At 42.9% G+C, this 13,723-nt stretch overlaps 1 protein-coding gene across 1 annotated transcript; it reads left to right on the top strand.

Annotated features, from left to right (window-relative positions):
• The first annotated feature begins 4,294 nt into the window (after window positions 1-4,294).
• Window positions 4,295-12,537, top strand: pfn1 (profilin 1). The gene is made up of 4 exons (XM_063186549.1): window positions 4,295-4,408; window positions 4,546-4,700; window positions 11,230-11,431; window positions 11,725-12,537. The coding sequence occupies exons 2-4, from the start codon at window positions 4,575-4,577 to the stop codon at window positions 11,820-11,822; spliced, it is 426 nt and encodes a 141-aa protein (XP_063042619.1). The 5' UTR covers window positions 4,295-4,408; window positions 4,546-4,574; the 3' UTR covers window positions 11,823-12,537.
• The last annotated feature ends 1,186 nt before the right edge of the window (window positions 12,538-13,723 follow it).

The following is a 13,723-nucleotide window of genomic DNA, read 5'->3' as shown; positions in this document are numbered from 1 at the left end:
TGTATGATGAATTAACACAAAGATATTTACAGTGTACTGTAGAGGCAAAGCCTCAAGATGCATGTGTCCTGTCCCATAGTGACTCACATGGCTTTCAACACCACATCCTCCTCTGACTAGCCCAAGATTAGCTTAAGCCCGCCCACACTTCCTCTGGTGCCTAAGTATAAAATACCAGAGTCAGTACAAATCAGTTCCATCCAGACAACATTTGGTGCCACTCAAAAAAAAGTGTTAATTTTATTGACCGTGGATAGCTTGTGGTTAAATCCATCTGGCCAACCATAGATACAGAGCATGAAATGTTGGCGCGTGCAGCCTTTTGGCACATATATCAATACTGGGACACTAGGCCTGAACCAGCATTCTGGCATATAGAGCATTTCCCAATGGGTCAACAGCCCTCAAGAGTCAATGCTGTTGGGTTTTTACACTATCTAACAAAGAAGAGCACTCAGCATCTGTCCCTTATAGCTGTTTCTTTGGGGTTTTTTTATTTTCTTACAGACTGACCCACACAATTTAGAGGTGGTTAAGCAAAGAGCCCAATTAATTGCGGACAGATTTTTAATTGCGGACAGATTTTTGATATCTTGTCATATAGCGAGGTTATGGCTTTATGAATTTAGGCATCATATTAAAAAAATCTAAAAATGTCATCAATTCATTATTAAGCATTTTTCAATGCTGTCTCTTCACAGCATAGTTTGTATGATGACTATGAACATTTTTATGTTACTAAAATGGCAATCTGTCATAGCACCACCATGTGGTAGATGAATAAAGTGCCAGAAAAGAGGTATTTATGCATTAAGGGGCGGGGCTGATATACAGTATGGTATGGACCCTTTATAGAGCTCTTCAGCGTTGACGTCAACTTGTATGCGGCAGTTGGCGTTCAGGTTCTATGGCGATTTTTTTACATTGCAACACGCCATAGAGATTCAGGTTTGGCAAAAATATAAGTTGCACGCCAACAACGAACATTAGCGTGTCCCCGCATCCCTTTCTCATTAGTGGAACGGATCGTATCATCATGTTGGTGTATTCACATGTTAAATCATGACGATTTTAATTCAATATTGCTAACCCCTTTCTGATCATTAAAACTTCCGAACTACATGCTTTCCTTTGGTTGCCATGGGTACAACCCTCCGCACGTACATGACGTTAGATACAGGCGCCGCTTCTGTAGTCGCCAAAAGTTTCCGGGTTTAGCATATGGACGCAACATCGTATTTATGTCGAAGTTTGACACAAAATGATCAACCATGTCATACCTACAGCCTTTTTTTAACACCCTCGACAGCTTGCGGGGGTTCGCTAAGCGCGTGCTTGCACTCGGAGCTTATTTGAAACTGGCCCCTATTCATTCCCAATGGGAGGCCGGAAGCCGATACGAACCAGGATGTCCTTAAATGCTAACATGAAAGACTACAGTCTACTACATGCTTCCGCGTTACTGAAGAGCTCTATTTGGTAAGGTGATGTATCTCACCAAGATGAACAAGAAAGATCATACGATGCCATGGCCACGCCCAACAGGAACTGAGATAATTTGACATTTTTGAAATTGACATACAATGGAATGTGATGTACTTGTCCTACATCGTACATCCAATGTGCTTCATGTAGGTTGTACATGAGCTCAAAGCATTGACGATGCAGAATAGTGGGCGCATTTTTGATATTTTGTAAAATAACAAAATTATGGCTTTATGAATTGAGATATCATAAAAAATGGAAAAAATGTCACAAATTCATTATGCAGCATTTTCCAATGCTGTCCCTTCACAGGATGATTTGTATGATGATTACAAACATTTCTACGCGACTGAATTGCCATTCTGACATAGCGCCACCACATGGTAGATGAAAAAATTGTTAGAAATTAGGTCATGGCCAGCATACAGTACAAGCTAAAGACTCCATCTCGGGTGGAGTCGTGTATCTCACTAAGATGAACAAAAAAGGTCATACGATGCCATGTCCATGCCCAAAAGGAAGGGAGATAATTGGACTTTTTAAAAAAAAAATATGCATATAATGGAATGTGATGTACTTGTCCTTCACCATACATTCAATGTGCTTCATATTTTTTGTACATGAGCTCAAGTCATTGATGATGAAGAATTACGGAGCGTTTTTTCATGTGGCACAACATAATTATGACTTATGCATTTACTTTTCCTTTTTAGTGCATGTTGCATGAAAGTAAGTTGTGTGTATCTGGCTTAGACAAACAAAAAATGATGATGGGGCGCTGGCAGTATGCCCCGGCCCTGCAACGTAGGTGCGAGGGCCCGACATCGCCGCTTGCAGCTTTAATTATTAATTGTTTTGTACCACAATGCTTACATATGGTTTTCCAAAACAATATTTTTAGGTGTCTATAAGCTGAAATGCCTAGTTACCGTTCAAATGTCTACAGACCATAATGTGTGTGTAACATGATCAGAGAATGGATGTATATGGCTGTGGTAAGTGTAGGTTGTGTATTTGTGTTACCATTATAAGGAAGACACCTCTCTCTCTCTCTCTCTCTCTCTCTCTCTCTCTCTCTCTCTCTCTCTCTCTCTCTCTCTCTGTCTCTCTCTCTCTCTCTTCATAGACAAATATAGACTCACACACATGCAAATACACATGCACACTCAGTAGTTTTGTGGTACTTTAAACCATACGTAGATCATACTGCCACATAAAAAACCCTCAGTCTTATATTAATTTGTCATTGTTTTAATTAGGTTAATGTCTCGGACTCCATCATAGCCATTTTAAAGGAATTGGAGCATCAGGCCACACATAATCCCCTCTAACCGTACTTCGTGTAACGCAGGGAATGTAAATGGAAAATAGTTAATAAAATCAGCATGGTTTGAGTTAAATGAATGAAACCTACCAAAGGAATGCTTATTGTCAATATGAAATCATCCATATTGGTAAAATAGCAATCCTCTTATCATATTTTGGCATATGGTTGGCATATTTTGAGTTTTTAGTTCAATTTGCATGAAAGTTGGTAAGTTGTGTGTATCTGGCTTAGACAAACAAAAAAGGTTGATGGGGGCGTGGGCGGCATGCTCCGCCCTTGCAACGTAGGTGCGAGGGCCCGTCATCGCCGCTTGCGGCTTTAATTTATACAGTAGCTGAGATGTGTTGAAAGGAGAAATGTACTGTAGACTTCTTTACTGTCAACACGTTTTTAACAACATGACAATACTTACAGATATTTCGAGGCGATTGTGCAGAAGCCCCTGTGTGGCAGGGCTGCCAACTGCTTAGACTAGAGACATTAGAGATAACCCTGCCTGATAACGCTTTAGGAACACTGACACCTTTGGCTGGGCCCAGGACAAAGTCATTTGGAGGGCTCCACCACCCCAAATACGTTCAATGTAATGAGGACCCAAATCTGCCTCCCCCCTCTCTAGGACCTGGACAACCACTTTGTCCCTCATTGTCGTCTCCCCTGACTATAGTGAAAGTGAGAGCCCAACTGGGAAACTCTAACTCGTTTGTCATCGTGTGACATAGCACTCCACAGCACACTGCGCACACCGAAATTGCACTTATGCCTCACTCGTGCAAGGGAGGCAACACAAAGATCTCCAGTACCAAGGCCTACGTGTAGGCCTATCATCACTTAGTTGTCATTTATTGCACAGTTGCTGACAGACACAAATTCATGTTGCCAGCCATGGCGAACAACCAGGCTACTTTGACACTTGTTGGCCAGGCCTTTTCAATTGGCGGCCTGAGGACCATGTGACCAGATGTGGCAACATGCATTGCAGTTTTGATACTGCAGCACAGCAGGTGCTTTGCACAGGTGGTGAATAGGAGCTGCATAGGCCTTGCATATTGTGAACACATGATTTTCTTTTGAATATCTTGCTTGTCTTTTACATTGGACATTCAGGTTAGAAGGAGACATTTAAGAAGTGTTTGCATTGATTGAATTCTCATTTCCCTAGTGATGGCTGAAAATGTGGCCTATAGCCTTAATGCTATTCAAATTGAATAGGCCTTGCCCTGGTGTGGCTAAGCTACAAGCCCCCAGATAAGTAACTTTTTTCTTTTCCTGATTCTTGGAGCTATGAAGGAGTAGGCCTGCCTGTTTTGCCAACACCCCATAGCCTACTTTTGTATTTAGACGTTCTCTAGCTGTCCATGCGCCAGAACGTAAACTCGCGTAGCCTACAACCTTCACTAACAGGATGGATGAAGCTGCATGAATTTGAATCCTCACAGCAATTTCGTATTCTGCGCTCAACTATATAAAAAAAACCTTCAAGGAAGTGAGTCCCCCGGGGCAGGGCGTGCGCAGCCGTGGAAAACTATAAATTAACGGAAGCTTCCTCGACTTCACTTTGCAGCGCCTCGCAAGTCTCCACGGTTGTCTGAGCAGGTAGGCCACCAACCCCCCTGTATCAAGATTAATCTGTGTTTTCTTCAGCTCTGTGGTGAAGTGCAAAGTAGCCGTCTTGGGTGTATTATTTGATCTGGTGGCGTGCAATTTTAATTTATCCCTTTTCCCCTGTCCAGTGCCGACTGTCAACTACATTCAACCAACCATGTCGTGGGATAGCTACATCACAAACGTAATGGCAAACGACTTCGTAATGGACTGTGCAATCGTGGGTCTGGAACCACCGTCGATCTGGGCATCGCAATCAGGGGGGAAGCTTGCCAACTTGACGGTAGGTGGATGCATACGTTTGCCTGGTTGATGCTGCTTTTGAACAGAACGCCACAGGTGGACACTCTTTTAAGGCGCGTCTTCTCGCGTGGAACGCATCTGACTCTGACTTGATGTTTTGAAGGTTCGGCAGTTTTGGGAATATTCTCCATGTCCGCGAGAGAAAATCTTAATTGTTTGGCATGTCAAGTGTGGTATCCGAGTCATCAAGAACTTTCACGTTTGACAGCTGTACTGTCAACATCTCAATCACATATCACATCCACTGTTCCTTGCTGTAGTCTACATTATGAGGCTTCGGTCCACAAACTCGCATGAACGTATGAGGCAGAATGGGGGGGCATCCATGTAGCGCACTCGGTTAGCCTAGTTCTAGTTAATCTAGTTTATCCTAGTGGTCTGTTGCCTAAAAGTGCTTGACTTGCTCATACAGACAAAGCTGCGTCTCTACTACGATTCCCAGATTCACGCTCCCATCTCATTACACTCCCATTTCATCTCGCTCCCACTAGCCAGACTAACGGTACCACCGCCATATTACGGAGCCAGTTATCTTGTTGATGTTAGTTTTTTGTTTCTAACCCTAACCTTAACCCTAACCCTAACCTTAACCCTAACCCTAACCCTAAACCTAACCCTAACCCTAACCCTAAACCTAAACCTAAACCTAACCCTAAATTGCTTGTATGTGGCAGTATATGATAATACGTGAAATATAATCGGGTGGGGACCGCAAGTCCGGGAGTGATAGAAACACCGGGGACCGCACGTCCGGGAGCGAACTCCGTTGGGAGTCTCAGTCTGTATGCCTCTACTACAGTTTACAAGCGGTCCTTGGAACGGAATGGCCGTCATAGGTTCTAAGTGGCGCGTAATGTTTCCACAAGCGTTTCCACAAGCGAGTGGTGATGTGTAAAATCTTTAACTTAAGTTCGTTTTGGTGTTGCCTGTTGCCCTTGTCTCAGAATGGTTCCCTTATTTGGTCATGACGCTGAGCAAAAAACTGAAGAAAAAAACGCTGTGTGTAGGAAGTAAGCGAGGGGGTACCTAGCTGGTTCACTTCCGCCTTAGAGACGGAAATTTGGCATTTGGAAAGAGAACCACCTACCACTCCCTTTTGTTTCGTGTTGTTTAGCAGCCTTCAGTTTTTCACAGTTGGCCTTCAAGAGCCCTGCGAATATTAGTTACATGCTTGAGATCTGTTAACCCCTGAATATATCAAACATTTGGAAATGTTGATCAAAGTAGTTGGCCGAAGGCCTACTAGTTTGAGTTCAACCAATGACTCACCTTGCTTGTTGGAATAACTCTTCGGAGTAACAGGATAAACATGTGTAGCCTAGAGTAGGCCTACAATTCCAAAACTCTAAAGATCTAAGTAGTACACAAGTATTTACAAACCCTGAGCTGAGCGTGAGGAGTATAGCAGAAGTATAGCAAAGTATCGCAAAAAAAAAGAGTAAACAAAAGGGGAAACAAAAAGCTGAACAATAGTCCTGTTAGTTAAGAACAAGATAGTAATAATTTATTGCATCTCTGAAGATTAACTATTTTTATTTTTATTTTATGAGTAGTGCGGGGTCACTGCCTCAAAGGCCCTAGACTATGTTTGGGAAAGGGGGTGGACAGAAAATAATAGTGTGACATTACCCATGTGCGGGGGAATGGGCTAGAATCTACCGGTATATATGGGGGGGGCCTTGTCATGGTAAAGTTTGGGAACTCTGGCCCCTAGACAACTGAAAGATGACATGGTAGTAAATTAATGAATTTAGGAGTACTTGTGATCCCAGTTCCCGCGTGGGAAGAAGAATTGTTTTACTAAGGGTCCAACTCAACATCTGAACTCCTGTCCTCTCCCTTTGCTGTTGGCCCGGCGCTTCGCTAATACCCCTCCTCCGAGGAGACCTAGGCTACTGATCGAATCTGATGAGATTGAACTGTGCATCCTCACTCACCCATCCTGTGTGTTAGTTCTTGTTGATGTCCGTAACGGTTATTCTATTATGGGCATCCACTGTGGTGATGCCAGTAGGTACAGGTATGGATCAGTGGCTGCCCATGGCTTACTTTTTGCGTAGAGGTATTGAATTCCTCGATTCTGCTGCCTTGTTTGTGAACTAGGCTACTTAAGGTGGGAGAGCCAGGGTCTTTTTTCTGTTTCTATACATTTCATTTTTGATTTAAAAAAAAAAATCCTATTTACTCAAGTCAAGTTGAACCGTGCATTTTGATCTAGTTTTCGCAGGGCTGTTTTGTTAAAGCTGCACACGTTTTTAACCTAGGGTCTGCCGAAGATGTATTCATGAGCACGCAGGCGCTTGTGTTGCAGCCACGCCTCTCTACGCTTTGCGTGTGTGGGCACGCATGCATACATGCACACGCCCGCCCATGCTCCATATATGGCTAGAGCCACTTCACACGCTCTGCCATCCCTGCCTCACCTCTAGTGGCAAAACATGGTTACTACATTTCCTTCTTTCTTTTTCTTTTTCTTTCTTTCTTTCTTTCTTTCTTTAGCCACCCCCCGGCCTTGTCTTCACTGCAGCAGTCACTCTTTTACTCTAGCATTTTCTTTTTTTTCTGTCTTTCTTTTTGGTCGCCATGCAGAAACAAAGTTGTACATGTGCCACAGCACCACTTGGTAACATTTTTGAGTTGGTGAATAGCCTTCACGAGTCAGCTAATGATCCTTAAATGAGTGATTCATGGGTGAATAAAGTCTATCTTGACTGCTCCTGTAGTCTCTGCAGGAAAGACTTATCTATAGATTTTTTTTTTCATCCAAATAATCTAAAAGGATGCAGAAGTCACAACAGTATAACGTACATTGCATTTAGCAGATTTTTAAACCAAAATGACTTACAATTGAGGACCTAATCATAGCCAACTTCACTAGCAATGAGGTGTACAGGAAATGTACGGTACAAGTGTAGATGCAAGGGCGGTGGGGGGGGGGGGGGTGGGGGTGGTGCATACACATCATGTCAAGAGTATGGTCAGGGGCTAGGGCAGCTCAAGCATTAGTGCAGTAGATAGTTATGAAAGAGGATAGTCTCTACTTGCTTCTTGAAGGCTGAAGGCGATGTGCCTAATCTTGCTGCCTCTGGGAGACCGTTCCACCTCTGAGGAGCAGCAACAGAGAACTGTTTTGACTGGGAACGCTTAGAGCGAGCAGGCGGCAGAGCCGAAGGGCTTGTGCTGGAGGATCGTACCGGTGATTCTCTTCCAGGAGCACAAGATCTTAGTATGTCCTTCAGATAAGCTGGAGCCATTTCTGCTGTGGTTTTGTATGCAAGGGTCAGGGCCTTGTCCTTGATTTGGGCAGTGATCGGTAGCCATTGCAACTCGATGAATAGAGGAGTACGTAACATGGGTCCTTTGGGTTGAGTGAACACCAAACACTGTGTAACAAGATGTTCTACTGTTTGAGTATTAGTGGAGATGTTGCAGAGGTTCCTAGCATGGTGACTGGTGCTCATTACGTGCCGTGAAACAGTTTGAACCGTACATGTCTGGTCTGAACGGCAACGGCAAGCGTTCGCTCCACAGCGTTGCCAATGGGGCGGTGGCAGACTGCACTTTTCATGTTCTAGTCTGGCCCATCAGGCTGGGTATTGTCAGACTGAAATGTACAACGAGCATCCACCATGCCTCAACTTTTTGCCTTTTTTGTCACATTTTGGCTTTTTGCCTTCCTCGGTGCGTCCTTATTTTGGTCAGCATCCTGAAAGAAGAGGTAATCTGTTTGGGTGAAGCCTGCTCCAACCTTTATGACCTTATTGGTGTTGTCAGTGATGGAATTCAGAGTTGTGACAAGCTGGAGACAACAGTTCTGGGCAGGTGGTTTCTCTTTGCTTAGAGACCAACACAGAACCACTACATGACAAGCAAAGGATTTTGTACAAACGAATTGCATTTACCTTTACCACACTTTCGGTGTTCTATGCTCACTTCTGGGTTCTAGTGGAACTATGTCAAAGGCTCAATGAGCAGTCCTGAGCTGCCATTGTTGTGTTAGAAAATTACAAAATTAAAGTCTTAGTGGAACTCTTATTTCCATGGCTCTGGGTATTGTGTTCAAGGTGCTAATTGAGTCTTGCATTTATGTGAAATATGAATATTCCTGAAGGTTAGGTAGGTCACATGTAAAACTGTTTTTTTTATTATTATTATTAGTGCTGGGTGGAAAAGGGGGTGTGGTCAGACGGTGCTGCTGGTGGTTTGATTTTTTTTTTTTTGATTTCTATATTTTTGTACACATTTATCTAGGATTATGGTATCTTTATTCTCCAGGGTCTAATGCAGGAGTGGGGAACCTTTTTTTATTATTATACAAGGGGTCACTTCAAAATCCTCCAAGGGCTATGAAAGTCCTCCAAGGGGTGTATTCTAAATACAAACCAGGATTTCCCCACCACATTCTCTAGATCTCCTGAAATATAATGTGTTTGCAATGCAAATGTAATTTCTGAGATTCCTTAAAGGTGCACTGTGTAGGATGGCGGTCAGAGTAGGTATTGTATTTGTAACTATGCTGTTCATTGAAACTGTGTTAATTATTGCCAAATTGAATTTTCATGAATATTTAGGCTACTAAATAAGAAACCAATATTTACTAGTATGACCAAAGTACAGTACATTTTGCAGCTAAAATGCCCATTTCTGGAAATTCAAAATAGCGGACCATGGAGAAGACCCCCTTTTCATGCAAGATAACATTTGTGAATGGGCAGCATGAATTCTGGAAATGAACTACTAAAAATATTACACAGTGCACCTTTAACAAAACATGTCATATTTCATGTGAAGCTGCATAACATTAAAATTACACCAGGGCTCGGATAAAACTGCCTCAAGGGCCGTTAACACCCCTGGAGACATGGGTTCCCCACTCCTGGTCTAATGGCAGAATGGACACTTGTCCAGTGCGTTACCGCCACCTACAGGATACTTAAGGTCACTACTACTCCATCAGTATCATACAGTAGATCATAGGTCATATGATGATTACTCCTTAACTCGTGCTGTAAATCTCTTCCCCTATCCAAATGTGACTTTCAAATATTTGAAAACACTGTCTCAGATTGTGGCGTGGACTGGATTTAGGGAATTTTTTAAAAAAAGTCTTTTTTGCTATTGTTGGATGCAGCATTGTGATGACTGAAGTTTTTTTATTCAATATCTTGCAAAATATGTAATTCAAGGGTAACTCTCATTTGCAATCTGCAATCAGTTTGTCTGCCTTGGCTGGGAAATTGAATTTTCTCCATGGAGAACGGGGGTGATCAGCAAAACACAAGTCCACAAGCGAAATCAAAGGACAGTAGATACTAGATTGAAATGGCCAACACCTTCAGGCCATGAGCCAAGAGGCACCTAAGCCATGCCCTTCTACTTCCGCTCAATGGGGCCGTAGCTCTCAATTTTTTTGGATGGGAGTAAATGGAGCGAGTCAAGCCAAATCCTCATCCCGTTTGGCATGTGCGCCGGATTTCATATATGGTGGCAGCGAATTTTAAAGGTTTGGATTTGCGTCGTAAGACCACCCATTTTCAGCACGCAAGAAAGGCTATTTTAGATTTTGTGCAAAACTGAGTTAGAGACTACAACGTGCGCCTCACACATATTTGACATGAACCGAGGCTGAAGGTGCACAGCCAGCCCTACCCCTGCACCGCGGCTGAAGTGGCTGCACGTCAGACATGCGACTTCTGTTGTGTAGTCCAAATAATTACATATTTTTGCACGCACTCAACTCAAAAATCGCTTGCCAAGTGAAGTCAACAAGCACACCATTGGTTATCATTAATTCTGAGGTACAGCATATGTGTGTTCGAGGGGGGTGGAGACTTGGGTATCCCATACAAATCTCGTTTACGAGCTTCGGAGAAATCGGGATCTCCACCCACTTTGTTGGGAAGCAATCAACTTTGAGCAGCTCTAACGGTCCTTGGTAGAGGTGTGTACAAGGCAGTGACATGATTTAAGCAGAGACGTTCTATTGGGACTAAGAAAATGTTTAAACTTTGCCACAGACCTTTTCTTGCCTAGCAAACCAAGGGACGCAGGTTAACTAGGCCGTTTGTTATCTTCCTGGTCAGACTATGTCTCGGTGCGAGATTTGAAAGTTGCTGATAATCAGACAAGTGTGGACAATCTAGGGTACAGTTTGGACACTAGGGGGAGACTAATCATTTTTTGTGAGAAACTGCTGACAAATCTTCAATCTTGCTTGCCTGACCTGTAGGGTTTGAGTTGGCGGGTGAGTGGGATATCTCTATCTAGTTAATCGGAGGTACTGGGTCAGAAGTGAGCTGGAAAACAAAGTGTTAGGAATTGGATGTAATGTGGCATTTGTTGCCTTCATAATTGTTGCGTGGTGATTTGCAAATGGAGACAATGCCAATTTTACTTGCAACCCCCCCCCACCCCCACCATCCCAGCTTGCTGAGATGACTGTATCGTATGAATGAAAACATTTTCATATTGATTTTAATGTTAACATGAAATCTCTCTCCCTCTCTCAGGCAGCTGAGATGAAGAGTCTCGCTGGCAACCAGACCTCCCGCCAGAGCTTCATGGCAGGGGGTCTGACCCTGGCGGGCGTCAAGTGCACAGTACTGAGAGACCAGCTGGATGTCGACGGGTCGTACTGCATGGATATCCGCACCAAGAGTAGTGAGACCGAACCAGACACCTTCAGCATTTGCATTGCCAAGAGTAATAAAGGTTTGTTTTTGTTGTTTTTTGTTGTTGTTGTTGTTTCGTGTATTTTTTGTTTAATTAAAAAAAAGAAGAACAAATTGCTAACCTCCTTTGTTGGCTGTCAGTGCTGTTGTGGCTTGCTCGTCAGCACTTGGCTGAAATGTAAGGTGCTATAATAATAATAAATAAAATAATAATCATAATAATGATCATCCTGTTGGATTGTAGTCGTATTGTCTATGATGGTAGACAGCAATAATAATACTACTAATAATAATTGTCTCTGTCTCTGTCTGTCTCTGTGTCTCTCTCTACAGCCCTTGTTATTGTGAAGGCGAAAAAGGACGTACATGGTGGCAAGGTGAACAAAGTAGCCTTTGACATGGCGAAGTACTTGAGAGATTCTAGCTATTAAGGTTGCCATGGTTGCTTTTTACATTCCACTGCTGCCCTTACACGCACACACACACGCACACACACACTCTGAGAGATCACCACTCTTCCAGTTCACAAGCAATATTGCCACCCTTCTATCCAAGGTCCAGCGCTCTTCCTCCAGTGAGCTAATTTCAGCCAAAGTTGTACATTTTCTTTTTTTGTTGACTGTTTTGTATAGTTAATCATCCATCATCGTCATTGTAACCATGCATGCCACATGTGTTTTTATCAGAGACATTTGAGACATCATGACTCATCACTGAGGGGGGTATCCCAAGAACACGTTTAAGTGATACTCCTGGCAAAGTTAAGTGGTAAACCCGCTAAAGGATAGCCCACAGGTGTCATTCAGTTAAGAAAAGGAGCACTCCAGGCTCTTCTATTGGATGATTTACCACTATCTCAAGGTTAACCTAACCTAGTTTACTACTGGGCCAGGCTCTTGGAATACTTCACGGGTATTCATGTAATGATAATGATGCTAAATAATAATAATAATAATAATCATAGTAACAGATTTTTATGCTGGATCCCAATTGATGGTGTAACGCGATACAGTGTTGTTCAGGGAACTTGTGACTGGGTGGTTTAGGCCATCTACTGTTTTTGTATTCTTTTTAAAAAAAAAGATGTTTTATTATGACCAACAGAACAAATGAAATCTATATAAAGAACTAAACATATTCTAATGACTTGTTTCTTTGTGGTCTTCCTTTGTGTTGCCAAATATTGAATTTACGTTTGCTTTTGCCAGGTGTAAATTATACCCATGATCTAAAACAAGATTTGAAGTCAAAGTAGTTCCTCCTGTCATTTCCTGTTGCTTGTGGCCTTGCGATGCATTTCTCGGCATCATTGATGATCGAAGCTTCATTCAATATCTCGCCAAAGTCCCCCAAATACCACCGTTGATTGCATTAAAGGGACAGTTTGGTCAATTTCAACATGCAGTTGTATTGCTCACGCTACCCTTGACTTGTCAGTACCTGGTGATGCCACATTTTTCAGCTCAGCCCTTTCCGAGATATGAGCAATTCTAATGGGGGCAGCGTTTGTTTACATTTTTAAAAAATGAAACATAGGCCAACTCCAAATATTTTCCCAAAAGGTACTGCTGTTTGCTAGTTGTCTGCTGATGTTTTATAACCTTTTGGATGTTTTTGCGAATAAATAAAAATGTTTTTTTGAAATGTAAACAAAGAGCTGCCCCCATTACAATGACCAGGATCTCGGAAACGGCTGAAGAAGAAGAAAAAAAAATCTCAGGCACTGACAAGTCCAGGGTAGTGTGAGCATTACAACTGCATGTTGAAATTGACCAAACTGTCCCTTTAACTCAAAATGTGTGCACTTTGTGACTTCTCGCCCATAGTTAGTGCACACCATGATGGTTATTTGAAGGCGTGGCGGTAAGCTGGCTATGACCTGACCTTGAGGGGTTAAAGGTCCGCAGTGACACTGTTTGCTGCTACCAAAAATTCTGAATCAAACGAAGATATCGCAAACCACGCCCACTCAATGAAAAAGCGTGTGCTCAAGTTGGGTCTCCTAAGGGGGCGTTGTCCCCTACTTCTTCTTCTCTTTTTGAGGTGTTTGCGCAAGACGTGCGCTACCGCCATCTACGGCGCTAAGGGGACTTCATTGATTCTCAACCTCAGGACTCCGAAGGTCTCCTAACCGAAGGTCTCCTAAAGGGGCGTTCACCCGACATAAAGTGGATACCGGAAAGGAAACAAAATGACGCTTCTTGGTTACATCCACTTTCTTTGCTGCTACTATTCAACATGAACATAATGTGTGCGTTTTAATATGTGACCTTGTGTCCTCCACTTGTGCTTGTGGCCTCACTGACCAACATTTATATTTCAATATCTTGCA

This window comes from Engraulis encrasicolus, chromosome 21, assembly GCF_034702125.1.
Source record: "Engraulis encrasicolus isolate BLACKSEA-1 chromosome 21, IST_EnEncr_1.0, whole genome shotgun sequence".
Lineage (NCBI taxonomy): Eukaryota > Metazoa > Chordata > Actinopteri > Clupeiformes > Engraulidae > Engraulis > Engraulis encrasicolus.
Note: the sequence above shows the minus strand (reverse complement) of the source record. Positions and strands in the feature narration are given on the sequence as shown.